The sequence below is a fragment of the Rhizophagus irregularis genome, chromosome 19, assembly GCF_026210795.1.
Source record: "Rhizophagus irregularis chromosome 19, complete sequence".
Classification (NCBI taxonomy): Eukaryota; Fungi; Glomeromycota; class Glomeromycetes; order Glomerales; family Glomeraceae; genus Rhizophagus; species Rhizophagus irregularis.
The window spans coordinates 2,763,918-2,790,762 of record NC_089447.1 but is presented as its reverse complement, the minus strand read 5'-3'; the positions used below and the strand labels follow the sequence as shown (position 1 = coordinate 2,790,762).

General features: G+C 32.2%; 1 protein-coding gene across 1 annotated transcript; it reads right to left on the bottom strand.

The window, feature by feature from the left end:
- Positions 1–841: 841 nt before the first annotated feature.
- OCT59_011149 (uncharacterized protein) lies at positions 842–25,676 on the bottom strand (the record flags this gene model as incomplete). The annotated part of the gene is made up of 15 exons (XM_066136322.1): positions 842–2,902; positions 2,984–17,477; positions 17,555–19,549; positions 19,632–20,060; positions 20,150–20,626; positions 20,731–22,095; positions 22,197–22,397; positions 22,498–23,148; positions 23,240–23,731; positions 23,819–23,996; positions 24,085–24,391; positions 24,472–24,745; positions 24,825–24,905; positions 25,001–25,246; positions 25,436–25,676. The coding sequence occupies 15 exons, from the start codon at positions 25,674–25,676 to the stop codon at positions 1,045–1,047; spliced, it is 23,289 nt and encodes a 7,762-aa protein (XP_066000955.1). The 3' UTR covers positions 842–1,044.
- Positions 25,677–26,845: the final 1,169 nt, after the last annotated feature.

Here is a 26,845-nt window from a genome sequence, read left to right as displayed (position 1 = left end):
TAAAGGCAATATATATATAAATATAGTTATTTATAATTTTATTAAATATTTTTAGAAAAATATTTCGCCTTTTCTTTTGATGTTTGACAAGAGTTACAATAATATAAAAGAAAATACAAATTTCTAATCACTGTTACAATGCGCCCGATTTTTGTGATCTAATAGTAATTTATCGAAATAAATCACGATCATCATTTTTTTTTTTCTTTCAATTTAAAAATTGTAGTACATAATTGATTCTTTACTTAGGATATTTTGAGAGCTGCTTAATTTTACGAAAGTATCTCCGTCATTTATTCATGGCTGTTGGTGTTATGATAATTGGTGAAATCTTATTATTTTGTGCTTTTATACTTTTGTACTCCCCTTGGATACTAGGAATTCAATTTTCCTTGTTATTATTCCTTTGAATTAAACATAATTAATTCACATTTTGATCAATTTATAACGGTGAGAATTATTAGAGGATGCAGCCAAGAAGTTCTCCCGTTAAAATTTCGAGCAATTTGTAACTGCAATTTGAGCGATCATATTTGGTTGGATTTTATTTGATCGAAATTTTATACCAATAGTGTATTAAAATTTGTGTATATTTTTTAATCCTTGTTTAAAGGAGCTTTTATAGTATATTCTGATAGATTGGCGGATAATTTTAATAAAATTTGTGGAATACAATCACATAATGTTCTTAATCCGCAGCTGTATCAAAAAGAAATGAATTTGATTGGTAAGATCAAATCGATTAATAAAATTTCGACTTTCAATAATATATTTTCAAAAAAAAAAAATATCAGTCAAAATTTAAAAGTCATTATTTTAACGTCAAAATTCATTTATTACGCGTATTTTTTTTTTTCACTTCGAAAAAGTATAAAAATTTATAAGGTCAAAATCAATAAATTTTATTTAATAAATAATAAATATAACAAATTCTTTTGATAAAAATAAAATAAAATAAAATAGCTACAAGATAAAAAGACTATATTTTTAAACTATATATTTAATATATACTAATAAATAATACTAATATAATATTATGAATCTTTAACAACAATCTCCACCTGGTTTGTAATATTCGTCCATCAAAAATTTAGTGGCTCTTTTAGCTCGATTTAAGACATCATCTTTATTACCATGAGTAACATTATTGTCAAATAATCTATTAACTTCATCTTCGGTATATTTGAGTGCCAGTTCAGTAGCTTTTGATACATCTTCCAAGGTCTTATTTTGAGTGCTTTCAAGTTTGACTTTACATTTTGCTCTGGCTGCTGCTCCTGCTACAATCAATTCGGAGTTAAGATAAGAATCTTTTTGTGTTACAGCACGACCGTCAGATCCATAAATAACAGATTGAGAAGGTTTATTTAAAACTTCTGTAACAATGGTAGTATTTTTGCTATTGAGAAATTCGCAACCTTGTTGAATCAAATATTGTTCACAGGCTGAATATAATTCTTTTTCCAAATCAGAATTATGGACTTGTTCGCTGATCCAGGAACTTGCACGATCACAGGCTTTACGCCACTCGGATTCGTATTCAACCAAAACAATTTTGAAATAGGTGACAATAAATGCAGATATCCAAAGACTCTTATCAAGACGTCTCAAACGTAAACTACCAACATAAGATTTAAGAGTTTCGACAGCTTCTTCGGGTGAAGAAATCTTGAGTTGTTCGGAAATTATTTTGTGAAGAGTGAAAGATCCATTGTTATGTTGGGATTTGCATAAAGAAAGAGCATGGTCAACTTTAGCATCAGATCTAAGTCCATTATATATGGTAGTTTTTGTTGTTTCATCTACATCAAGCTTAGTAACTTGAACATTTATGGTTTGATTATTATAAGCCTCTACAGCTTTTTCAATCAGATACTGGTCGCAGGCAGAGTCTAATTCTTCCAACTCTTCTTTACTAAGTTTTTTACTGGCTACCCATTTATTTGCTTTTTCACAAATGTTACGCCATTCACTTTCGTAATCAACTAAAACATATTTGAAATATGTAATAATAAATAAAGTTTGCCAGATTGATTTATCACAATTCTTTAGATTTTTGGTGCCAACATAACGAGTAATTCCTTTAACAAATTCGTCAATTGATGAAATTTTAAATTGTTCAAGAATTGATGAATGTAAGGTGAAAGAGCCATCGTCATTTTGAGATGTGCGAATTGCGTGAGCGTCATCAAGGATGGAACGTTCTTGAAGATATTTAAGCACAGTTTGGCGAGTGTCTTCGGAAACTTCAAGTTTGACCTTTTCTATTTCTTCTACAGTTACATGTTCAATTTTTCTGGAGCCTTCTTCGATCACATATTGTTCACATGCGCTAAATAATTCCTTTTCTAATTCTTTATTGTTATTAAGTTGTTTAATCAACCAAGAGCTAGCGCGTTCATAGGCAGCTTGAGTTTCACCTTTGTGTTCAACAAGAACATATCTTAAAATATAAATCGTGAGCGCAGTTTCAAAGACCGAATCATCATATGATCTTAAATGTTGGTTACTAATGTAACTTTTCACATTCGTAATTAACCGATTAGTACTGGAGACATTAAATTGGTTTTTGATTGATTTATGGAGAGTAATTGAACCATCATTTTTCTGAGATGAGCAAATTGAACGAACATCATCAACGTTGTATTCTCCTTTCAAAACGGAAATTGTTGTGTTCTTTGTATCTTCATCAAATATACTTTTTCTGACTTGAAGAGTTCTTTCTTCTTTTTCCTTAACTATATCACGTGTTACACGATCAATGACATATTTGTTCGAAGTTACCAAAAGTTCTTTTACTAAATTATCATCTCCGAGCTGAGATCGAACATATTCTTCAGCTTTATTGTACTTGTCTTTCCAATCATTTTCGTGTTGACTAGCTGTATTTTTCAAATATTGCCTAAAATAAAATGTGAAAAAATAAGTTAGAATAGAAGAAGAAAAAAATGTGTTTATATAAGGTTGGTTAGTGTGTACTTACATTGATATAACGGTTTGCCAAACTGAAGGTTTAACATTTTTGAGTTTATCATTTTTGGTATAAGTTATTACAGAGGTCACTAGAGATTCAGGAGAGGTAGAATTGAGCTTATCGGTAATTTCCTTGCTAACTTCAAAGGAACCATCAGTTTTTTGTGTTGAAACAATAGTTTTAGTGATTTCAGGGGTAATTTGTATTTCTTTTAAAGCTTCTTTCTTAGATGCTTCTGCTACCTTTTCTGAACTTTTGTCAATTACTACTTTGCTTGATGCTTTTATGATGTCTTCCTCTAGTTGTTTATCTCCAATTTGAGAGCTAAGGTAATCCCTGGCTTTCTTATATTTTTCTGATACGGCGCTTGAAGGATTATCCGTATCTGTCGTGGCTGTACGTAGATATCCGAGCATGAGTGCTGTTTTAAAGATAGAATCGGAATTTTTAGGTTGAATTTTATCGCTTTTAACATAGGATTGTGCTTTCTTGACTAAATCCTCAGGGGAAGTATCATTAAGTTCTTTGGTGATCGTCTTGCTTATTTCAAAAGATCCATCATTTTTCTGAGATGATATCGCATCATTGACGGTTTCTTTTGGGGTTGATGATCGTATAGCAAGAACAGCTGCTTTCTTTTTATCTTTAATAACTTTTTGAGTCGATTGTTTTACAACGTATTTGCTAGAAGCGTCTATTAATTCATCCACCTCTTTAGGATTTCCAATTTCTTTAGTTAGATATTGATGAGCTATCTCATATTTTTCTTTCCATTCACCTTCATGCTGATCCGCTAAATTTTTGAGGTATGCAATGTTTACGGCCGTAGTAATCCAGATAGGTTTTGCGTTTTTGAGTTTTTCATTGGTGATATATTGTTGAACAGTAGTCACTATTGTTTCTTTAGAAGGTGCATCTAATTGTTTACAAACGGTTTCGCCAGCCTCAATAGAACCATCGTCATTTTGTTTTGATACTACATACTGGATAACTTCTTTGGTCGTAGATGACGTTTTAACTGTATCAAGAGCATCGACTTTTTCATGATCATGATCATCATCATCTTTCTCGCCCCAGGTGATTGCGTCTTCAATATCTTTGCTTAATTTTACAACACTTGTAGAAATATTATCAAACCATCCAGGTTTCGTTTTTGATTCAGTTTCAGGTTTGGCAGGAGTAGGCTGATCTTTTTTGGGTTGATCTTTTTGAACTTCTCTAGTATCTGTCTTGGGATGATGTGTTGCAGGACTTGCAGTACTAGGAGAACCAGTACTAGGAGTACCGGAAAACTTTTCAGCCAATTTACTAACCGCGCTTTCTTTAGGTTTTTCTGGGGATTTTGTTGTACTAGTGGTAGTTTCTTTAGGTTTTTCTGGGGATTTTGTTGTACTAGTGGTAGTTTCTTTAGGTTTTTCTGGGGATTTTGTTGTACTAGTGGTAGTTTCTTTAGGTTTTTCTGGGGATTTTGTTGTACTAGTGGTAGGAGCTACAGGAATGGATTCGATTTTCTTTATTGTTGTTTGTTTTGTGGTATCACTACTACCCCAGGTGGGTAACAAATTAAACCAAGGTGATGATTCTTTTTTCTTATTGGAAACTTTTTCGACTACTATTTTTTCACAAGATTCTAAAATTTCTTTTTCTAATTTTTCATCCTTGATTTGTTCATGCAACCAAGCGCGGGCTTTTTCATTTTGATCTGTCCATTTTGATTTGTGTTTTCCTAACACTTTGTTGCAGTAAGCTATTGTTATAAATGTATTCCATACTTTGGTATCAAATTTTTTGACACGTTCATCAGTGATACGTACGGATGATGAAATATTTTCAGTTGTGATTTCTCCAAGTTTTTCGGTAACTTTGTCAGGTATTTTTTCATATGAACCTTCTTTATTTTGAATTTCAATGACTTTTGTGATCTCTTCTTCAGTTACAGTTTCTTGAATTTCTTGGACAACCGATTGATCCGCTTTTTCTTTGATTACTTTCTTGGCTGCATGATCGACAACAACTGTATCGGTTTTTTCTAATAATTCTTTAATTTTTTCTTCACTTCCTAACTCAGTTTTTAAATATTTTTCTGCTTTTGCAACTTTTTCTTTTAATTCTGGTGAACTATCGGTGGATGATGTATTTCTGAGGAAGGATAAGGTTATAGCTGTATCAAGTAATTTTTTGTCTTCTGGTGCTTTCGTTCCTTTATCGATGAAATAAGTTTTAATAGATGAAACTAATGATTCATTAGATTCAACATCAAGCGCCTTAGAAACGGTGTCAGGGAGTTCTAAGGATCCATCTTCCTTTTGAGAAGATACTATTTCTTTTGCTTTTTCGGTAGTGGTAGAGCTTTTGATAGTGGAAACGGCATCTTCCTTTCCTTTTTTGACACTTTGATCAACAATAATCTTTTCCGACGTTGTTAATATCTCTTCTACTAATTTTTCATCTTTGAGTTCCTCAATAAGGTACTTCTTGGCTTTATCAGATTGATCTTTATGTTGATCTTGAGATTGAGAGGTAATGGTTAAGTAGCGGAGTGACAAGGCTGTTTCCCATACGTTCTTTGGGACTGATTTTAATTTATCGCTAACACCATAAGTTTGAATTGAGGATTGTATGTTATCAGAAGAGATGTTGATTTGGTCGGATACGGTTTTGTCTAATTTAATAGAACCATCGGGTTTTTGGTTTTCTACGATCTTTTTGGTTGTTTCAGGAGTGGTTGTTGATTTAAGATTGACAAGTGTAGAAGATACAGTGTCAGCGGTATGTTGTACGGTATCGGTTGTGTATTTAGCTGTATCGGTAATATATTTACCCCAGCTAGATCCCCAACTAGTTAAAGAAGTAGACAAAGAAGGCCAGGAAGATTCTTTCTTTTTATTAGAAGCTTTTTCAGCTACTATTTTTTCACAAGATTCTAAAATTTCTTTTTCTAATTTTTCATCCTTGATTTGTTCATGCAACCAAGCGCGGGCTTTATCATTTTGATCTGTCCATTTTGATTTGTGTTTTCCTAACACTTTGTTGCAGTAAGCTATTGTTATAAATGTGTTCCATACTTTGGTATCAAATTTTTTGACACGTTCATCAGTAATACGGATGGAGGATGAAACATTTTCGGTTGTGATTTCTCCAAGTTTTTCAGTGATTTTGTCGGATATTTTTTCATATGAACCTTCTTTATTTTGAGTTCCAATAACTTCTATACTCTCTTCTTCAGTTACAGTTTCTTGAATTTCTTGGACTATCGTTTGTTCAGCTTTTTCTTTGATTACTTTCTTGGCTGCATGATCAACAACAACTGTATCGGTTTTTTCTAATAATTCTTTAATTTTTTCTTCACTTCCTAACTCAGTCTTCAAATATTTTTCTGCTTTTGCAACTTTTTCTTTTAATTCTGGTGAACTATCGGTAGATGATGTATTTCTGAGGAAGGATAAGGTTATAGCTGTATCTATTACTTTTTTGTTCTCTGGTGCTTTCGTTCCTTTACCGATGAAATAAGTTTTAATAGATGAAACTAATGATTCATTAGATTCAACATCAAGCGCCTTAGAAACGGTGTCAGGGAGTTCTAAGGATCCATCTTCTTTTTGAGATGATACTATTTCTGTTGCTTTTTCGGTTGTGGTAGATTTTTTGATAGTGGAAACGGCATCTTCCTTTCCTTTTTTGACACTTTGATCAACAATAATCTTTTCCGACGTTGTTAATATCTCTTCTACTAATTTTTCATCTTTGAGTTCCTCAATAAGGTACTTCTTGGCTTTGTCAGATTGATCTTTATGTTGATCTTGAGATTGAGAGGTAATGGTTAAGTAGCGGAGTGACAAGGCTGTTTCCCATACGTTCTTTGGGACTGATTTTAATTTGTCACTAACACCATAAGTTTGAATTGAGGATTGTATGTTATCAGAAGAGATGTTGATTTGGTCGGAGACGGTTTTGTCTAATTTAATAGAACCATCGGGTTTTTGGTTTTCTACGATCTTTTTGGTTGTTTCAGGAGTGGTTGTTGATTTAAGATTGACAAGTGTAGAAGATACAGTGTCAGCGGTATGTTGTACGGTATCGGTTGTGTATTTAGCTGTATCGGTAATATATTTACCCCAGCCAGATCCCCAACTAGTCAAAGAAGTAGACAAAGAAGGCCAGGAAGATTCTTTCTTTTTATTAGAAGCTTTCTCAACTACTATTTTCTCACAGGATTCTAAAACTTCTTTTATTAATTTTTCATCCTTGATTTGAGTATGCAACCAAGCGCGGGCTTTTTCATTTTGAGTTGATTGTTGTTTTCCTAATACTTTGTTGCAATAAGCAATTGTTATAAATGTATTCCATATTTTGGTATCAAATTTTTTAACACGTTCATCAGTAATACGGACGGAGGATGAAATATTTTCAGTTGTGATTTCTCCAAGTTTTTCGGTAATCTGGTCGGATATTTTTTCATATGAACCTTCTTTATTTTGAATTTCAATGACTTTTGTGATCTCTTCTTCAGTTACAGTTTTTTGAATTTCTTTGACAATTGTTTGTTCAGCTTTTTCTTTGATTACTTTCTTGGCTGCATGATCAACAACAACTGTATCGGTTTTTTCTAATAATTCTTTAATTTTTTCTTCACTTCCTAACTCAGTTTTTAAATATTTTTCTGCTTTTGCAACTTTTTCTTTTAATTCTGGTGAACTATCGGTGGATGATGTATTTCTGAGGAAGGATAAGGTTATAGCAGTATCTATTACTTTTTTGTTCTCTGGTGCTTTCGTTCCTTTACCGATGAAATAAGTTTTAATAGATGAAACTAATGATTCATTAGATTCAACATCAAGGGCCTTAGAAACGGTGTCAGGGAGTTCTAAGGATCCATCTTCCTTTTGAGATGATACTATTTCTGTTGCTTTTTCGGTTGTGGTAGATTTTTTGATAGTGGAAACGGCATCTTCCTTTCCTTTTTTGACACTTTGATCAACAATAATCTTTTCCGACGTTGTTAATATCTCTTCTACTAATTTTTCATCTTTGAGTTCCTCAATAAGGTACTTCTTGGCTTTGTCAGATTGATCTTTATGTTGATCTTGAGATTGAGAGGTAATGGTTAAGTAGCGGAGTGACAAGGCTGTTTCCCATACGTTCTTTGGGACTGATTTTAATTTGTCACTAACACCATAAGTTTGAATTGAGGATTGTATGTTATCAGAAGAGATGTTGATTTGGTCGGAGACGGTTTTGTCTAATTTAATAGAACCATCGGGTTTTTGGTTTTCTACGATCTTTTTGGTTGTTTCAGGAGTGGTTGTTGATTTAAGATTGACAAGTGTAGAAGATACAGTGTCAGCGGTATGTTGTACGGTATCGGTTGTGTATTTAGCTGTATCGGTAATATATTTACCCCAGCTAGATCCCCAACTAGTCAAAGAAGTAGACAAAGAAGGCCAGGAAGATTCTTTCTTTTTATTAGAAGCTTTCTCAACTACTATTTTCTCACAAGATTCTAAAACTTCTTTTATTAATTTTTCATCCTTGATTTGAGTATGCAACCAAGCGCGGGCCTTTTCATTTTGAGTTGATTGTTGTTTTCCTAATACTTTGTTGCAATAAGCAATTGTTATAAATGTATTCCATATTTTGGTATCAAATTTTTTAACACGTTCATCAGTAATACGGACGGTTGATGAAATATTTTCAGTTGTGATTTCTCCAAGTTTTTCGGTAATCTGGTCGGATATTTTTTCATATGAACCTTCTTTATTTTGAATTTCAATGACTTTTGTGATCTCTTCTTCAGTTACAGTTTTTTGAATTTCTTGGACAATTGTTTGTTCAGCTTTTTCTTTGATTACTTTCTTGGCTGCATGATCAACAACAACTGTATCGGTTTTTTCTAATAATTCTTTAATTTTTTCTTCACTTCCTAACTCAGTCTTCAAATATTTTTCTGCTTTTGCAACTTTTTCTTTTAATTCTGGTGAACTATCGGTGGATGATGTATTTCTGAGGAAGGATAAGGTTATAGCAGTATCTATTACTTTTTTGTTCTCTGGTGCTTTCGTTCCTTTACCGATGAAATAAGTTTTAATAGATGAAACTAATGATTCATTAGATTCAACATCAAGTGCCTTAGAAACGGTGTCAGGGAGTTCTAAGGATCCATCTTCCTTTTGAGAAGATACTATTTCTTTTGCTTTTTCGGTAGTGGTAGAGCTTTTGATAGTGGAAACGGCATCTTCCTTTCCTTTTTTGACACTTTGATCAACAATAATCTTTTCCGACGTTGTTAATATCTCTTCTACTAATTTTTCATCTTTGAGTTCCTCAATAAGGTACTTTTTGGCTTTGTCAGATTGATCTTTATGTTGATCTTGAGATTGAGAGGTAATGGTTAAGTAGCGGAGTGACAAGGCTGTTTCCCATACGTTCTTTGGGACTGATTTTAATTTATCGCTAACACCATAAGTTTGAATTGAGGATTGTATGTTATCAGAAGAGATGTTGATTTGATCGGATACGGTTTTGTCTAATTTAATAGAACCATCGGGTTTTTGGTTTTCTACGATCTTTTTGGTTGTTTCAGGAGTGGTTGTTGATTTAAGATTAAAAAGTGTAGAAGATACAGTATCAGCGGTATGTTGTACGGTATCGGTTGTGTATTTAGCTGTATCGGTAATATATTTACCCCAGCTAGATCCCCAACCAGTCAAAGAAGTAGACAAAGAAGGCCAGGAAGATTCTTTCTTTTTATTAGAAGCTTTTTCAGCTACTATTTTTTCACAAGATTCTAAAATTTCTTTTTCTAATTTTTCATCCTTGATTTGTTCATGCAACCAAGCGCGGGCTTTATCATTTTGATCTGTCCATTTTGATTTGTGTTTTCCTAACACTTTGTTGCAGTAAGCTATTGTTATAAATGTGTTCCATACTTTGGTATCAAATTTTTTGACACGTTCATCAGTAATACGGACGGAGGATGAAATATTTTCGGTTGTGATTTCTCCAAGTTTTTCGGTAATCTGGTCGGATATTTTTTCATATGAACCTTCTTTATTTTGAATTTCAATGACTTTTGTGATCTCTTCTTCAGTTACAGTTTCTTGAATTTCTTGGACAATTGTTTGTTCAGCTTTTTCTTTGATTACTTTCTTGGCTGCATGATCAACAACAACTGTATCGGTTTTTTCTAATAATTCTTTAATTTTTTCTTCACTTCCTAACTCAGTCTTTAAATATTTTTCTGCTTTTGCAACTTTTTCTTTTAATTCTGGTGAACTATCGGTGGATGATGTATTTCTGAGGAAGGATAAGGTTATAGCAGTATCTATTACTTTTTTGTTCTCCGGTGCTTTCGTTCCTTTACCGATGAAATAAGTTTTAATAGATGAAACTAATGATTCATTAGATTCAACATCAAGCGCCTTAGAAACGGTGTCAGGGAGTTCTAAGGATCCATCTTCTTTTTGAGATGATACTATTTCTGTTGCTTTTTCGGTTGTAGTAGATTTTTTGATAGTGGAAACGGCATCTTCCTTCCCTTTTTTGACACTTTGATCAACAATAATCTTTTCCGACGTTGTTAATATCTCTTCTACTAATTTTTCATCTTTGAGTTCCTCAATAAGGTACTTTTTGGCTTTTTCAGATTGTTCTTTATGTTGATCTTGAGATTGAGAGGTAATGGTTAAGTAGCGGAGTGACAAGGCTGTTTCCCATACGTTCTTTGGGACTGATTTTAATTTATCGCTAACACCATAAGTTTGAATTGAGGATTGTATGTTATCAGAAGAGATGTTGATTTGATCGGAAACGGTTTTGTCTAATTTAATAGAACCATCGGGTTTTTGGTTTTCTACGATCTTCTTGGTTGTTTCAGGAGTGGTTGTTGATTTAAGATTAAAAAGTGTAGAAGATACAGTATCAGCGGTATGCTGTACGGTATCGGTTGTGTATTTAGCTGTATCGGTAATATATTTACCCCAGCCAGATCCCCAACTAGTCAAAGAAGTAGACAAAGAAGGCCAGGAAGATTCTTTCTTTTTATTAGAAGCTTTCTCAACTACTATTTTCTCACAGGATTCTAAAACTTCTTTTATTAATTTTTCATCCTTGATTTGAGTATGCAACCAAGCGCGGGCTTTTTCATTTTGAGTTGATTGTTGTTTTCCTAATACTTTGTTGCAATAAGCAATTGTTATAAATGTATTCCATATTTTGGTATCAAATTTTTTAACACGTTCATCAGTAATACGGACGGAGGATGAAATATTTTCGGTTGTGATTTCTCCAAGTTTTTCGGTAATCTGGTCGGATATTTTTTCATATGAACCTTCTTTATTTTGAATTTCAATGACTTTTGTGATCTCTTCTTCAGTTACAGTTTTTTGAATTTCTTGGACAATTGTTTGTTCAGCTTTTTCTTTGATTACTTTCTTGGCTGCATGATCAACAACAACTGTATCGGTTTTTTCTAATAATTCTTTAATTTTTTCTTCACTTCCTAACTCAGTCTTCAAATATTTTTCTGCTTTTGCAACTTTTTCTTTTAATTCTGGTGAACTATCGGTGGATGATGTATTTCTGAGGAAGGATAAGGTTATAGCAGTATCTATTACTTTTTTGTTCTCCGGTGCTTTCGTTCCTTTACCGATGAAATAAGTTTTAATAGATGAAACTAATGATTCATTAGATTCAACATCAAGCGCCTTAGAAACGGTGTCAGTAAGTTCTAAGGATCCATCTTCCTTTTGAGATGATACTATTTCTTTTGCTTTTTCGGTTGTGGTAGAGCTTTTGATAGTGGAAACGGCATCTTCCTTTCCTTTTTTGACACTTTGATCAACAATAATCTTTTCCGACGTTGTTAATATCTCTTCTACTAATTTTTCATCTTTGAGTTCCTCAATAAGGTACTTTTTGGCTTTGTCAGATTGTTCTTTATGTTGATCTTGAGATTGAGAGGTAATGGTTAAGTAGCGGAGTGACAAGGCTGTTTCCCATACGTTCTTTGGGACTGATTTTAATTTATCGCTAACACCATAAGTTTGAATTGAGGATTGTATGTTATCAGAAGAGATGTTAATTTGATCGGATACGGTTTTGTCTAATTTAATAGAACCATCGGGTTTTTGGTTTTCTACGATCTTCTGGGTTGTTTCAGGAGTGGTTGTTGATTTAAGATTAAAAAGTGTAGAAGATACAGTATCAGCGGTATGCTGTACGGTATCGGTTGTGTATTTAGCTGTATCGGTAATATATTTACCCCAGCTAGATCCCCAACCAGTCAAAGAAGTAGACAAAGAAGGCCAGGAAGATTCTTTCTTTTTATTAGAAGCTTTTTCAGCTACTATTTTTTCACAAGATTCTAAAACTTCTTTTTCTAATTTTTCATCCTTGATTTGTTCATGCAACCAAGCGCGGGCTTTATCATTTTGATCTGTCCATTTTGATTTGTGTTTTCCTAACACTTTGTTGCAGTAAGCTATTGTTATAAATGTGTTCCATACTTTGGTATCAAATTTTTTGACACGTTCATCAGTAATACGGACGGAGGATGAAATATTTTCGGTTGTGATTTCTCCAAGTTTTTCGGTAATCTGGTCGGATATTTTTTCATATGAACCTTCTTTATTTTGAATTTCAATGACTTTTGTGATCTCTTCTTCAGTTACAGTTTCTTGAATTTCTTGGACAATTGTTTGTTCAGCTTTTTCTTTGATTACTTTCTTGGCTGCATGATCGACAACAACTGTATCGGTTTTTTCTAATAATTCTTTAATTTTTTCTTCACTTCCTAACTCAGTCTTCAAATATTTTTCTGCTTTTGCAACTTTTTCTTTTAATTCTGGTGAACTATCGGTGGATGATGTATTTCTGAGGAAGGATAAGGTTATAGCAGTATCTATTACTTTTTTGTTCTCCGGTGCTTTCGTTCCTTTACCGATGAAATAAGTTTTAATAGATGAAACTAATGATTCATTAGATTCAACATCAAGCGCCTTAGAAACGGTGTCAGGGAGTTCTAAGGATCCATCTTCTTTTTGAGATGATACTATTTCTTTTGCTTTTTCGGTTGTGGTAGATTTTTTGATAGTGGAAACGGCATCTTCCTTTCCTTTTTTGACACTTTGATCAACAATAATCTTTTCCGACGTTGTTAATATCTCTTCTACTAATTTTTCATCTTTGAGTTCCTCAATAAGGTACTTTTTGGCTTTGTCAGATTGATCTTTATGTTGATCTTGAGATTGAGAGGTAATGGTTAAGTAGCGGAGTGACAAGGCTGTTTCCCATACGTTCTTTGGGACTGATTTTAATTTGTCACTAACACCATAAGTTTGAATTGAGGATTGTATGTTATCAGAAGAGATGTTGATTTGGTCAGAGACGGTTTTGTCTAATTTAATAGAACCATCGGGTTTTTGGTTTTCTACGATCTTTTTGGTTGTTTCAGGAGTGGTTGTTGATTTAAGATTGACAAGTGTAGAAGATACAGTGTCAGCGGTATGTTGTACGGTATCGGTTGTGTATTTAGCTGTATCGGTAATATATTTACCCCAGCTAGATCCCCAACCAGTCAAAGAAGTAGACAAAGAAGGCCAGGAAGATTCTTTCTTTTTATTAGAAGCTTTTTCAGCTACTATTTTTTCACAAGATTCTAAAACTTCTTTTTCTAATTTTTCATCCTTGATTTGTTCATGCAACCAAGCGCGGGCTTTATCATTTTGATCTGTCCATTTTGATTTGTGTTTTCCTAACACTTTGTTGCAGTAAGCAATTGTTATAAATGTGTTCCATACTTTGGTATCAAATTTTTTGACACGTTCATCAGTAATACGGACGGAGGATGAAATATTTTCGGTTGTGATTTCTCCAAGTTTTTCAGTGATTTTGTCGGATATTTTTTCATATGAACCTTCTTTATTTTGAGTTCCAATAACTTCTATACTCTCTTCTTCAGTTACAGTTTCTTGAATTTCTTGGACTATCGTTTGTTCAGCTTTTTCTTTGATTACTTTCTTGGCTGCATGATCAACAACAACTGTATCGGTTTTTTCTAATAATTCTTTAATTTTTTCTTCACTTCCTAACTCAATCTTCAAATATTTTTCTGCTTTTGCAACTTTTTCTTTTAATTCTGGTGAGCTATCGGTGGATGATGTATTTCTGAGGAAGGATAAGGTTATAGCAGTATCTATTACTTTTTTGTTCTCCGGTGCTTTCGTTCCTTTACCGATGAAATAAGTTTTAATAGATGAAACTAATGATTCATTAGATTCAACATCAAGCGCCTTAGAAACGGTGTCAGTAAGTTCTAAGGATCCATCTTCCTTTTGAGATGATACTATTTCTGTTGCTTTTTCGGTTGTGGTAGATTTTTTGATAGTGGAAACGGCATCTTCCTTCCCTTTTTTGACACTTTGATCAACAATAATCTTTTCCGACGTTGTTAATATCTCTTCTACTAATTTTTCATCTTTGAGTTCCTCAATAAGGTACTTTTTGGCTTTTTCAGATTGTTCTTTATGTTGATCTTGAGATTGAGAGGTAATAGTTAAGTAGCGGAGTGACAAGGCTGTTTCCCATACGTTCTTTGGGACTGATTTTAATTTATCGCTAACACCATAAGTTTGAATTGAGGATTGTATATTATCAGAAGAGATGTTAATTTGATCGGATACGGTTTTGTCTAATTTAATAGACCCATCGGGTTTTTGGTTTTCTACGATCTTCTTGGTTGTTTCAGGAGTGGTTGTTGATTTAAGATTAAAAAGTGTAGAAGATACAGTATCAGCGGTATGTTGTACGGTATCGGTTGTGTATTTAACTGCACTACCAAAATACGAGCCAATTCCACCTAATCCCCAACCTTTCTTTTCTTTCTTTTGTTCTCTTTTTTCTTCAGTAGATACTTTGATTGTTTTTTCAGAGACTGTTTTAATAACATATTTTTCACAAGATTCTAAAACTTCTTTTTCTAATTTTTCATCCTTGATTTGTTCATGCAACCAAGCGCGGGCTTTTTCATTTTGAGTTGATTGTTGTTTTCCTAATACTTTATTGCAATAAGCAATTGTTATAAATGTATTCCATACTTTGGTATCAAATTTTTTGACACGTTCATCAGTGATACGGACGGAGGATGAAATATTTTCAGGTGTGATTACTCCCAGTTTTTCGGTAATCTTGTTGGATATTTTTTCGTATGAACCTTCGTTATCTTGAGTTTCAATGACTTCTGTGATCTCTTCTTCAGTTATAGTTTTCTGAACTTTTTCGACAACAACTTGATCTGCTTTCTCTTTAGTTGCTTTTTTCGTTGCGTGTTCAACAACAATTGTATCGGTTGTTTCTAATATTTCTTTAATTTCTTCTTCACTTCCTAGCTCAGTTTTTAAATATGTCTCTGCTTTTTCAATTTTTGCTTTTAATTCTGGGGATTTATCGGTAGATGATGTTTTTCTGAGGAAGGATAAAGTTATAGCAGTATCTATTACTTTTTTGTTCTCTGGTACTTTCGTTCCTTTATTATTGAAATAAGATTTAAAATAAGATACTAATGTATCAGTTGACTCAGTATCAAGCCCCTTAGAAACGGTGTCAGTGACTTCTAAAGATCCATCTTCTTTTTGAAGTGATACTATCTCCTTTACTTTTTCGGTTGTGGTAGAGTTCTGAATAGTAGCGACAGTTTCTTTCTTATCCTTTTCAACACTTTTTTCTACAATAATTTTTTCTGACGTAGTTAATAACTCTTCCACTAATTCTTTATCTTTGAGTTCCTCAATAAGGTACTTCTCGGCTTTTTCAGATTGTTCTTTATGTTGATCTTGAGATTGAGAGGTAATGGTTAAGTAGCGGAGTGACAAGGCCGTTTCCCATACCTTCTGTGGGACTGATTTTAATTTATCGCTAACACCATAAGTTTGAACTGAGGATTGTATGTTATCAGAAGAGATGTTAATTTTCTCGGAAATCGTTTTGTCTAATTTAATAGAACCATCGGGTTTTTGGTTTTCTACGATCTTTCTGGTTGTTTCGGGAGTGGTCTTTGATTTAAGAGTGATCAATGCCGCAGTTTTCTCTGTCTTCTTTTCTTGTTTAGCTTGTTTGCGGACAACATTTGTGGAAGCTTCAGTAACAAATTTTTGTGATGATTGCAAAATTTCTTCTTCTAAATCATCATCCTTAATTGCTTCTTTAACATATTTTCTAGCCTTCTCATACTTATCTTTCCATTGGCTATCTTGAGAAGACGATGTAGTTTGTAGGTAAGCTAGAGTGATAACAGTATAAAATAATTTTTTATCATTAATCTTCTTCAATTTTTCACTTGATACGTAATTTTTCATTGTCGTGATAAGAGTTTCTGAAGAGACGTCAAGATCCTTGCAGACCACGTCGCTCAATTCAAAAGATCCATCTTGTTGTTGAGTTGAAACAACAGTCTTGATTGTTTTTTCAGTGGTTTTAGATTGGATGGCTGCTAAAGCTTTTTGTTTTTCAACTTCGGTTTGTTTAAGTACGACCTTTTCTACTACAATTTTATTTGTCACTTTCAAGATTTCCTTTTCAGCATTTTCGTCACCTCCGAGTTGAGTTTTGAGATAGTTTCTTGCTTTTTCATATTTATCTTTCCACGCTCCTCCGAGTTCATCAGAGTTAATTTTCAAATAATTTAAGCTTATCGCAGTATTCCAAACTTCAACTGGTGCATTTTTTAATTTTTCGTTTTTAGTTAAAGTATTGACAGTGAGCTTCAAAGTTTCGTTGCTGATATTCAGGTCTTTGCGAGTAGTATCACTTAATTCAATCGATCCATCACTCTTTTGATTAGAGATAACTTTTTCTGCTTTTTCAACGGAACCAACTTTCCGAACTTCAGAAAGTGCTACACGTTTTTCAGCTTTCTTCTTCTTTTCGGTGATTTTCTTTGTAGATTTATCAACAACTAATTTCGAACAAGTTTTTATAATTTCTTCTTCAAGAGCATCATCGTTGATTTGTTCTTTAAGATATTTTCTAGCTTTTTTGTATTGCTCAGACCATGTTGACTCATTATTAGACGCATAGACTTTTAAGTAAGAAATAGTAATCGCAGTTGTGATAGCTTTATTATATTTTACGTCTTTAACATATTTCTTCACAGATTCATTTGTGGTATAAGTCAACACAGAATTGGTAAGAGTTTCATTGGAAGAAATGTCAATTTGTTTTTTGATGTCATCATTAAGCGCGAATGATCCGTCATTTTGTTGTTGTGATGTTATGGTTTTAACATCAGTCTTTGACTGAATAGCGGACAATGCAGCTCGCTTCTCTTCCTTCTTTTGTTCTTTTATAACCTTATTACTGGTTTTTTCTACAACTATTGTTTTGGTTGTTCTTAAGATCTCCTTTTCCAACTCATCATCATTAACTTTTTCTTTGAGATACTTTCTGGCACGGTCATATTGTTCCTTCCAAGTTGATTCGTGAGATGAAGCGTTATATTGTAAATAAATAACTTAATAAATGAAAAGAATAAATAGATGAGTATTTAAATTGAATATATATATTAAAATATTATAAGAATTTTCTTACGTGTAATTGCAGTTGTCCAAACTGAACTATCTTTGATTGTCTTGACGCGTTCGTTTGTTGTAACGGTATGACAAGTATTTAATAAAGTTTCTGGTGAAGAGATATCCAGTTGTTTACTTATTTGTTCATTCAATTCGAATGAACCATCTGATTTTTGAGCTGAAACAATTTTCTTAGTAGTTTCTACAGTGGTTTTTGACTGAGCAGCAGTTAAGGCAATTCGTTTTTCCTTTAATTGTTTCTTTCGGACTACTTCTGTAACGCTCTTTTGTACAATATATTTCCTACAAACGTTTAAGAGTTCTTTTTCCAATTTTTCATCGTTTACTTCTTTACGAATATATGATATAGCCTTATCATATTTATCACGCCAGTTTCGCTCTTGGGAAGAAGCAGCATTTTGTAAATAGCTAATTGTTAGGGCTGATTCAACTAATTTTGTATCTTTGGAGTTGATAACTTTCTTGAGTTTTTCGCTAACTCCAATTGATTCGATTGATGTAACAAGAGATTCGGAAGAAGAAACATCAAGTTGCTTCTTAAGGTCCGTGCCCAATTCAAGTGAACCATCTTGTTTTTGTTTTGATACAATACTAATTACTGTTGAAGGTGAAGTCTTCTTATCGAGATAAGATAAAGTTATTCTCTTTTCCTTTTTGGCTTGCTTGCGAATAACATTTGTAGTAGACTTTTGAATTACTAATTCTTTACTTGCTTTTAATATTTCTGCTTCTAATTTTTCATCTTTGACTTTTTCTTTTATAAATTTTCTGGCCTTATCATAATGAACTTTCCAAGTTGATTCGTGAGCGGTACCATAGGTTTCAAGGTAAGATAATGAAATTGCCGTCTTCCAGACATCCACATTCGTTACTTTTTTCAAACTTTCAGTGGTAGCATGAGTTTCTACAGTTTTAAGGATAGAATCAGATGAGATACCGGAATTTCTAGTAATTTCTTCACTTATTTCAATGGAACCTTCGGGTTTTTGTTTTGAACATATGATCTTTGTTGTTTCGACTGTAGTCTTTGATTGAAGATGTAATAAAGCTACACGTCTCTTTTTGACTATAACCTTTTGTGTAGCTTTTTCAGCACATAACTTATAAGAAGCTTCCCACAATTCTTTTTCTAATTTTTCATTCTTGATCTGACTTTTAATATATTTTCTTGCGGTATCATATTGACCTCTCCAATGTTTTTCATGATGAGGAGCTGTAAGTTCAAGGTAATGAAGCTGAATAGCAGTTTGCCAAACTGTAGGATTTTGTTTAATTGTTTGTTTAAGTTCTTCAGTTTTAGCATATGACTCACAAGTAGAGACCAATTTATCAGAAGAAATATCAAGTTTCTTCGAAATAGTTGGATTCCATTCAAAATGATCCGTTTTAAATGAAGATAAAATGGATTTGGTCTTTTCAAGGGTAGTCGATGATTGGATTGTAGCGAAAGCAGAACGTTGTTGTTTACGAATAACTTTATTTGTTGCTCTTTCTACTACTATTTTCTTGCTTGCGGCCAAAATTTCTTCTACTTTGTCTTCACCTACTTCCTTAATAAGATATTTTCTTGCTTTTTCGTTTTGTACTTTCCAGTGGGATTCATGTTGATTAGCAAAAGTTTGTAAATAACTGATCGTCAAAACGGTTGAAAGAACTTCAGGTTTTAATTTTCGAATGGTCTCATTAGTAGTACTAGTACGAATTGATTCGGTTAAAGTTTCTTCAGAAGTTTCGAGTTTCTTGGAAACTATATCACTCAATTTATAGCATCCATCTCCTTGTTGATAAGAAATGATTGATTGAGTCTTTTCAACTGTAGTAGATGATTGAACGTCGAGAATTGCTTTACGTTGGCTTTCGCTTTGAGTAATAACTGCATCTTGTTTTTTAGCTTCTACCCCTATCTCCCTACTTTTAGTTTCTGCATGTTGACCTTTATCAACAGATTTTCCTTTATCTGGTGCTGCTGCACTTTCATCAGGAATAGGAATAGCTTTTCGCATAATAATAAATACAAATTAATCTCAAGTAAATAAAATAAACACGAAAATTACAAATTAAAATATTTCACGAACCTGGAAATTCTTTAGAGTCTTTATCAATTGTTTCATTATCTACATTATAAGTAATAATGACATATGATCTTGCACTTTTAAGTAACTCACTCTCAACTTCTTTATCTTTAATTTGTTGTTTTAACCATTTGCATGAGGTTTCATAAGTAGTTGACCATTCAGAACGATGTTCAGAGCCTTCTAAGCGAAGATAATAAATTGATATAGCTGTAGTTAAAATATCCAAATCAAGTTTTGAAGTAAGCTTAGAACCAAAGTGTTTATTAATAGAAGTTTTGAGGGATTCGCTATTCTCAAATGTCAACTGTTTGGCAATATCATCGTTAAAGGTAAATTTCCCTTCTTTATTTTGATACTTAATGTATTTCTTGACTGTTTCAACAGTAACGACTGGTTTTACAAGAAGTGATGGTTTTCTTTTAACCTTGGCTAAAAAACAATAAAATAAAATTAAATTATTAACACTTATTCTTGCAAAATAATTTTGTTAATAATATTATATATATATATATACAAACCTTCATTTATCGCTTCTTCTTCTTTTTCCTTTGCAATCATTTCCTTCTTTCTACTCAAAGTCACAGCAAATTTATTATCTTCTTCAACAGATTCATTATCAACTTGATATCGTTTGTGTATAAATTCTTTAGCACAATCTAAAACTTCTTGTTCTAATTTCGAATCATTGCATTGAACTCTTAAATATTCGGAAGTTTTTTCAAAGGATTCAAGCCAATCATTACGATAATCTAATGCTACATAACGTAGGTACCAAATTATACAAGCACTAGCCCATAAATGTTCAACTTTCTTAACGTTTTCACTCTTAAAGTAAGTTTGAAGTTCTTTTTTAAGATCTTCAGCATTTTCGAATCCAAGTAGTTCAGCAGTCTTGTTATTAAGAGGAATGTTACCATCTTGAGTTTGATAGGCAAGAATACGACGAACGATACGAATAGTAACCATTTTACGTGTAAGGATGAAACGTTTATGAGCTAATAAAAATTTTAATATTATTCGAAACATATTAATATAATATCGCATAAAAATTAAAAACAAAAAAAAAACAAAAAAATAGAAATAGAAATAGAAACTTTACTTGAAATCAAAACAATTTTTTGTTCTTCCTCAAAATCTTTAACATTGAATTTCTCAATAATGAATTTTTCACAAATTTCATATAATTTGTCTTCAAGTTCAATATTATTGACTTCTGAACTTAGCCATTCTTCACTGTTTGCTGAAACTTTATTCCATTCTACACGATATTTCCAACATAAAATTTTTAAATATGTGATTACTAATGCAGTACTAAGAGCAGATTCACTTAAACTTTGCAATTCAGTGGATTCAGTGGTGAGTTTCAAGAAGTCACTCTTTAATTCTTCCTGAGATTTAAAGTTAAAGAAATGAGATACATCATCAGAAAATTCGAAGTAACCTCTAGAATTTCTCCAACTTAGAATAATATAAATATGTTCAATAGTAAGAGTATCTTTGCTGAAAATGAAACTCTCTTTCCAGCTATATTGAGTAGAAACGAATTGGACTTCCATATCTAATTCACCACTAGGTTTTTTATTAATAATAAGAGGGAACCATTCTCTTACAGTTTCACTAGTAGTGTAGAAACCATCTTCAGATTTTTTAACAATTTTGGCGGTTTCAAAAATATAAGTACCAAGAGGTTTATCAGCTACAAATAAATTTTCATCCATAATCTCGAAGGTAATGCTTTCTCCAGTACCATGAATTGAAACATAATGAACTTCTTCCCATTTTGGCTCAATCGTTTCAGAAATAGTACGAGTTCGAACAATTTCTTGACCAGAAGCATCAAGAATTTTAATATAAGGATCTGGTTTTGAAGAAGTAAACCATGAACTTGACTTTGGAAGATTTCGGGCACCTTTGATTTTAATTTTAAGAAGTCCGATGACTTGATCTGTTACAATAGCATCATTCTCATTCTTTATTTCATCTTCTTCGATTTGCCTTTTTATTTCTGAAGGAATATTTTCTGGGGTAAGAGCCAAAGTAGTTTCGAAGGTTTCATCTTCTTTCAATGCCTCATCATCAACATCGAATCTCTTTCTGACAAAGCTTCTTGCGGCTTCAAGGAGTTCTTCTTCGGTTTGTTTATCTTTTACCTGCTCAGTAATCCATTTTGATGTTGTTTGATATTTATCAACCCATTCTCCTCTGAAATCGACCAATACGTATCTTATATACCAAATCATTATAGCCGAACTTTGTAAGTTGACATCAAGTTTTGAAACTTTTGAATTTGATGAGAAATGAGTTTCCAAGCTTTTCTTTGCTTCTTCGGCTGAACTGAATCCAAGAGTTTCAGCCAAGTGATTGTCAAGTTCAAAACAACCCGATTCTTTTTGATAGCTCAAGAAACGACGTACATGACGTATGGTAACGTTACGGCGAGTAATGATAATTTTCTTTGATTGAACTGTCAAATATTATTTTAAATAATAAATAATTTTAAAATTAAAATCAAATTTTCTTTTTTTTAAACAAAGTGACAAAGTGTGAAAAAAATTATAAACATACCAATAATACCGAGACTCTTCTTTTGTTCTTCACTTTCCCATTCAGTGAATTTGAAACGTTCGATGACAAATCTGTTGGCCAAAGTATATAGCCGTTCCTCGGTTTCAATGTCCGTAACAATTTCACTTAAGTAAGTTTCGGCTTTTGTATAAGTTGTCATCCATTCTTGTCTATGTTCCCATAATAGAGTTTTAAGGAATGCTATATGAAAAGGGATAAGAAAATATAAATTTAATTTAAAATATGGGGGAAAAAAACAACTACAAAAATATGCGTTAATATGAAGTAGTGATAAAATTACCTGTAAGTAATGCGGTACCCCAAGTATCGATATGAAGAGCTTTTACTCTATCATCATTTTCTCTTTCTATATAAGCGGTAAATGATTTTACCAATTCCTCCTTGGTATCAAAATTTAATAATTTTGCTAATCTGTCATTTAATTCAAATCCACCATCTGGACGCTGATAAGTTATCAAAATATACAAATGTTGGATGGTGATTGTAGATTTAGAGATAATAGTCGTTGTATAATCTTGTTCAGAATAGGAATGGAAGTCGGCAATAAAATGAAGTTTTCCTTTATTAGGTCTTAGTTCGCATGTAGTATCTAATTTTTTTCCTGTAACGGCTCCATTGCTTAAAACTTTAACAAAGTCTTTAAGATCAAGAACGTAAGATCCCAAAGTTACATGCTTAAAGAAAGCATTATAATCATAAATTTGAATCTTGATTTTATCATTAAGGTCATAAATTGGAATATAAAAAACTTGATTCCACTCAGGATTAATGTTGTTGTATACGACACGAGTTTCACCATAAACTTCGCCGCTGGATAAGCCAATAATTTTTACATATGGATCTGAGGCACCACCACCAAACCATGAGTCTGCTTTCATGAGATTTTTGGCACTGACAATATGAATTCGCGCAACACCATGAAGTTTTTTGGCTAATTTGATAAAATAAAATGAAATAATTAAATAATTAATACCTTTAAATATTAAATAATAATTTAGTTAAAATAAAATTATAATTCTTACCAGAAATACCTCTACTAACTGAGACTCCACCCTTTTTAATGAAATCAATCTTATCAGCAATATGTTTGATAAATTGTTCGTCTAATTGCATGACATCTTCTTTAACACTATATCGTTCTTTAACAAATGATTCAATGATTTTAAAGGCTTCTTGTTCAATTTTTTCTTTCCCTTTGAATTGTACCCATAACCATTTGTAAGCCCTTAAATAAGATTCCTCCCATTCTGTTTTATGATCTACTCCAACAAGACGGAAGTAGTATAATACGAGTATAGTAACCCACACTTGGGTTTCATAATTCGTGATTTTAGCACTTTTAGATTGAGAGTTAATATGTCGAGTAAGTGCTGTACGAAGTTGCCCTGAACTATTAAATGACATTAATTTCGCAAGTTCATCACTAGCTTGGAATGCACCAGTGCTAGTTTGATGTCTAATTATACGAGTGACATCATGAGTTTTGACATTTTCTCGGGTAATAATTTGTTTATCTAATAATTTAGAATAAATAGGTAAATATATTTTTAATATGTACATATAAAACTCTCTAATACAATTAGCAAATGTGAATTACTTACCATCAACAACTTTAATTTCAAATCTCTCCCGTACGGCTTTTCTTCCACCTGCGATTACAATTTCTTCAATTTCTAAATCACCACCTAACTCTTTAGTGATATATCGTTCTGAACGTTCATAAATTCCTCCCCATTCACTTCTATGTTCTTTTAATAAATATCTCAAAAACCATAATACCTATAAATAATAAACATAATAATGTGATTAAAAATAATAATAATTTTTTTTTTTTTTGATACATAAACTACATAGTGACAAGACTTACCATACTAGTGGTCCAAATTGTCTTATTGGTATTATTTACGACTCTATCATCATGAACATGATTTTTATACAATTCAAACAGTTCATTCGTACTAGAATAACCGAACAAGTTTGCTAATGTGTCAGAAGGAGGGAAGCTACCATTTGGTGCTTGCAATGTAATAAGGACATAAAGTGTTGATTTATCAAAGGGTTTTTCCTTAAGATTAGCGAGGAAATCTGGTGTTGGTTTTGGTAAAGAACTTAAAGTTAAAGGGGAAAATTTTGCTTTGTAATGAAGTTTTCCTTGAATTGAAAGATTGGCCCATCTAAATATTAATTAAAAAAAAAAACCTGTTAGCTTTCAATTAATTAAAGAAAAACTAATAATATTAGCGTTCATACTCACTTATCAATGCCATTCGGTGTTCCTTCAAATACATTAGGTGAAACTTCTTTAACAAGTTCTTTAGTAACTTCGAAAGTACAATGACCAAGCGGTTTGTCTTTAGTAAAAGCATTAAAATCCATCACGTCCAAGATGAATTTATCCCCAATATTATTTACTGGCAAGTAATGAACTTCATTCCAAACGGGATCCAAATTATTGTCAATGAATTTAGTCTGAGCAATAATGTCTTGACCACCCTCGTGAAAAACTCGAACGTAAGGATCAGATTTTCCTTAAATTTTGAAATTTTTTTGTGAATAATTTTCAAATAATCAAGAATTAATGAACGGTTTAAAGAAATAGATACTTACCACCAGCAAAGAATGAATCAACACTTTTAAGACCTTTAGCTTCTACTAATTCCAATCTAATAATACCAATCGCTCCTTCATCTTAAGAAGGTAAAAAGAAAAGAGAAATTAATGATTTTCTGGATCTAATATTATATAACCTAATCATGTGTAGAAAAATTAATTTAAATACATACTACGACGTTTCTTGCTTAAAGAGACAATTTCCCATTTGGCAGAGTTAGACTTTATAAAACTTTTTGAGCCGCTATCAGAGAGCACAACATGTGATCCTTCTTTTGCATTACCACCTTTCACATCGATAACGTATTTAGGATGGCTTTTTAAAGAAATGTATCCTTCCTTGGTCAAAGCCCATCGTTGATTAGAACCATTAGAACCAGGTTTTTGATGATGAAGGACAATACGGTTACCAGGTTTTCCTATAGAATAAAATTAAAATAAATATTAAATTCACGTGATTCTGTATTACAAATAGGAGAATTTACTGGATATTTAAAAGAAAATCCAGAATTATACTATATTTGGACATGATTATATAATACACATTTCGCTTTTTGCAAACACGATACGTCATTAAAATTTTTTTATAACGATTTTAAAATACTTACCATTATCAACTTCTAAATATAAATTGGTTTGTTTATTAACAAGATAACCATTTTCGTGTCTCCAAAGTTGATAGGCAGCATCATTTTCTGCTTCACTTTTTTGCGAAGCGATAACAGTTTTTGAACCTTCCTTTACGCTTGAACCACCAAATCCAAAGAAAGTGGTAGCACGTTCAACGTCCAATACAAGGCTCGTTGAACCTACCTTAAGGTAGAAATAATCCTCAGGAAAGCTCGTCATTAACGTGTTATTATTTTACAATAAGTGTGTATATACTCAAAAAGATAATATTTTAAATAAAAAATAAATAAATAATTACAATAATTACAATAATTACAATAATTACAGAATCGTTCCCGAAAAAATGAAAAAAAATTTCGGGGTTTGAAATTTATGTTTCTTTTTACAAAGCTCCTTTTATATTAACTCATAGAACACTAATGTAAAACATATTATATAATATAATTTATTTGTTTATAGTTATATTACAAAGAAAAGATTTTTCATCAATCGATAAGAAAAAAAAAATTTTTTTTTCCCATGCGTAAAGGTACATTAAAGTAAAGTAACAAATAATCTACATAAAATAGATGTGAAAATCCTTGGCTGAGATGTTGGCTAATCTTCGGGTTGCACAGCAATCAATTCCAAACAAATATGGGGAGAGGTTGGGGTGAAAAGTGTTACGATGCGACGCGTTATTCAAGTTCTGACTATATCAGATATTTCGATGGAACACTGAAAAAACAAATTTAAAAAAATCATATGGAGAAGATATTTATTAAAGAAAAAAAGAATCATCTTTTTCTTTCATATTTTATTTCAATACATAAAAAAAAAAAAAAAAGATTTAGATAATTTTTGATTAACGAAGGGAACACGGACCAGAACCCACAATCTTTAACCCGTTTTATTTTAAAACATGCCGTTATATTTTGTTAAAATCAATAAAAAATCAACCTGTAAAGAGGGGAAGTCATTTTGTCCAACAATAATTTGAAGCACGAAAAAAAAACACGAACAAATCTTTCTTATTCGATCAACGGCTTCTCACCAAAAAAGGTGGAAAAGGAATCAATTTAAAAATTTAAGTAAGCATTTTAATAACCCCTGTCTGTTCTGTGACTAAAAATAGTGATTCTTAGCTTAAAAATCAGTAAACGTAATAAATGCTTATCTTTCATTTATTTTAAACTTGAATAAAAACAAGTTAACAGAAAGAAGTACCTTAAATGTTAAAAGGATATTTAAAGTTATCAACATGCACGTCGATCCATCTTTCATCAAATTAAACGATCCGCCGCAGTATTTAAACGGATTAAGCGTAATATTATCGCGCGATTATTTACACAATCTAACATGGATTACGCAATCAGTCTAAAAAAAAAACTTGTTTGGAAAAGAGAGAT